Source organism: Stegastes partitus, unplaced genomic scaffold (genome assembly GCF_000690725.1).
Source record: "Stegastes partitus isolate 25-593 unplaced genomic scaffold, Stegastes_partitus-1.0.2 Scaffold2470, whole genome shotgun sequence".
NCBI lineage: Eukaryota > Metazoa > Chordata > Actinopteri > Pomacentridae > Stegastes > Stegastes partitus.
Window position 1 is genome coordinate 1 of NW_007580201.1, and position 1,912 is coordinate 1,912.

A 1,912-nucleotide genomic window follows, 5' to 3' on the forward strand; every position below is an offset into this window, starting at 1 on the left:
TTGAGTTTTCGAGTATGTTTAGGGCCTCAAAAACGCGTGTCTTTGGCACGAATAATAATAATAATCCGAGCAGTTCCAATAGGGTCTTCGCACCCTTTTGGGTGCTCGGACCCTAATAATCCAAGCAGTTCCAATAGGGTCTTCGCACCCTTTTGGGTGCTCGGACCCTAATGAGTGCTTTGCTCCCCCTGCTGCCTTCACTGATCTCCCCTAATATTATTATTTAAATCCCTATACACATGTTTTTTTCCATAACATAAAATGTACAAAAACCATGAGGTATTCAAAGGAAGGTACCTAATGCTATGTTAACATTTGGAGAAAACATGTAAAAAATGAGAAGATTTAAGTTGTTTGCTCTCTTTGACAGCAGCCAGAATATAAAACAGAAAGTAAATAAAGTGTCCTAAGTTTGCAGCTACAACATTTAATAAACAGACAATAATCTAAGCGAATGTGTTTCCAAATCTTAATGGAGATTGAAAGCAGAGCCCATAAACAAATCAACAAACTTTATTTTCCCAGTAGTGTTTGCAGTAGTTGTTGCAGATACAAAATTCAAAGCGACATCAATGCAGCAAATGAAGAAAGTAGAAGACAGTATCTTTTTTTTCAGTTGTCTTTTTTCTGAACGGGCTGCGGAGGGAAGAAAATCTCTCCCAGGTTTCGCAGCAGTCCTCGACTGTAGTAGTACCTCTTAGAGTGATCTGGGGCCGGGCTGCAAAGATTATCGGCCGCTGCAGTCGGATGACAGTGCTGACAAACGTAACCTCGACTTTTGTACCACTCATTGGACGTCTGGTTGACAACGGCCAGGTAGGAATGGAACAGAGCGTAACCCGCCAGGAGGAAGAAGACAAAGATGAGAAAGCCGAGCATGAAGACGATTCGGGGGAAAGTCAGGAACAGATGCTGGAGGGAAAAAACGAAACATCTCAGCTGACCACGTGACATAAAAATGGAAATAAACGCAAGCATATATATGATGTGCAGTAAGTCAGCAGTACCTGTACGACAAACATAGGTCCTGCTGGCTGCTGTTCTCCGTACTCATCCAGGTAACTGGCCCTCAGAAGCCCTGAGCGAAGTACGGCATGAAGCAGCATGTCTCCTGTTAGCAGGGCGACGTCACCCGCCATGGCGCACACGCTGAAGAGGTAAAGCAGGAAGTAACGCGTGTTCTGAGCGCCGATGCAGTTGTTCACCCAGACGCAGTGGTGGTCGAAACGCTGGACGCACCTGTTGCAGACCCCTGAAACAAAGACGATGTGTACAGTACAGACATATATCTCTGTTTTGTGTGACGCTAAATTCCAACATTCTTCAGTAGGATTTGCTAAAATATTATAAACCTATACCGACAATACCAGAAGAGAGGGAGCTCGGTTTTCTTCATAAAAGCAACAATGGGACAAATTGTAAAATATACAGTAATTATCTGATCCAGAGAGAATTAAAGGAATTGGTGCAGTACGACAGCCACCTACAGCACTGTACTTACTGCAGTGTTTGGAGCGAGCTGGTTTGACAAGCTGGCAGGTTGGACAGGAGACTCCCGGGTGAAACAATCTTCTGTCATATGGATAGATGTGCAGCTGGCCAGCAACTTTCTTTTTTGTCACTGTGCCTGGCAGATGGTGAGAAGAGAGTTTAGAAACTATACCACATTAGCAAAGCACAAACTGCAGTTCCAGGAGATTTGTGTTGTTTTAAACTGTAGCACAATAGGAACATTGTCCTGTATGTTGCCAGTGAATCTGGTCATTCTTGTTAAACATGAACTGGATTAGCTAATCTACTCAAAATTAATTGACATAATTTGAATTCTATCATGCACATATTGTTTGTACATTCAGAAATCTGCATTAGAAAGGTAGAGCAGTGTCACGCTTTGAGGTGAGACAGAATGAGC

The 1,912-nt window shown here is 43.1% G+C and overlaps 1 protein-coding gene across 1 annotated transcript in view; it reads right to left on the reverse strand.

Moving 5' to 3' along the window:
* Positions 1–497: 497 nt before the first annotated feature.
* zdhhc4 (zDHHC palmitoyltransferase 4) overlaps positions 498–1,912 on the reverse strand; it is a 3,255-nt gene continuing 1,840 nt past the window's right edge. The window contains exons 5-7 of the mRNA XM_008305310.1: positions 1,502–1,627; positions 1,008–1,252; positions 498–912 (exon numbers count right to left, since the gene is read on the reverse strand). Of these exons, the coding sequence (XP_008303532.1) occupies positions 613–912; positions 1,008–1,252; positions 1,502–1,627 (671 nt within the window). The 3' untranslated portion in view covers positions 498–612. The remainder of the gene's footprint in view (positions 913–1,007; positions 1,253–1,501; positions 1,628–1,912) is intronic.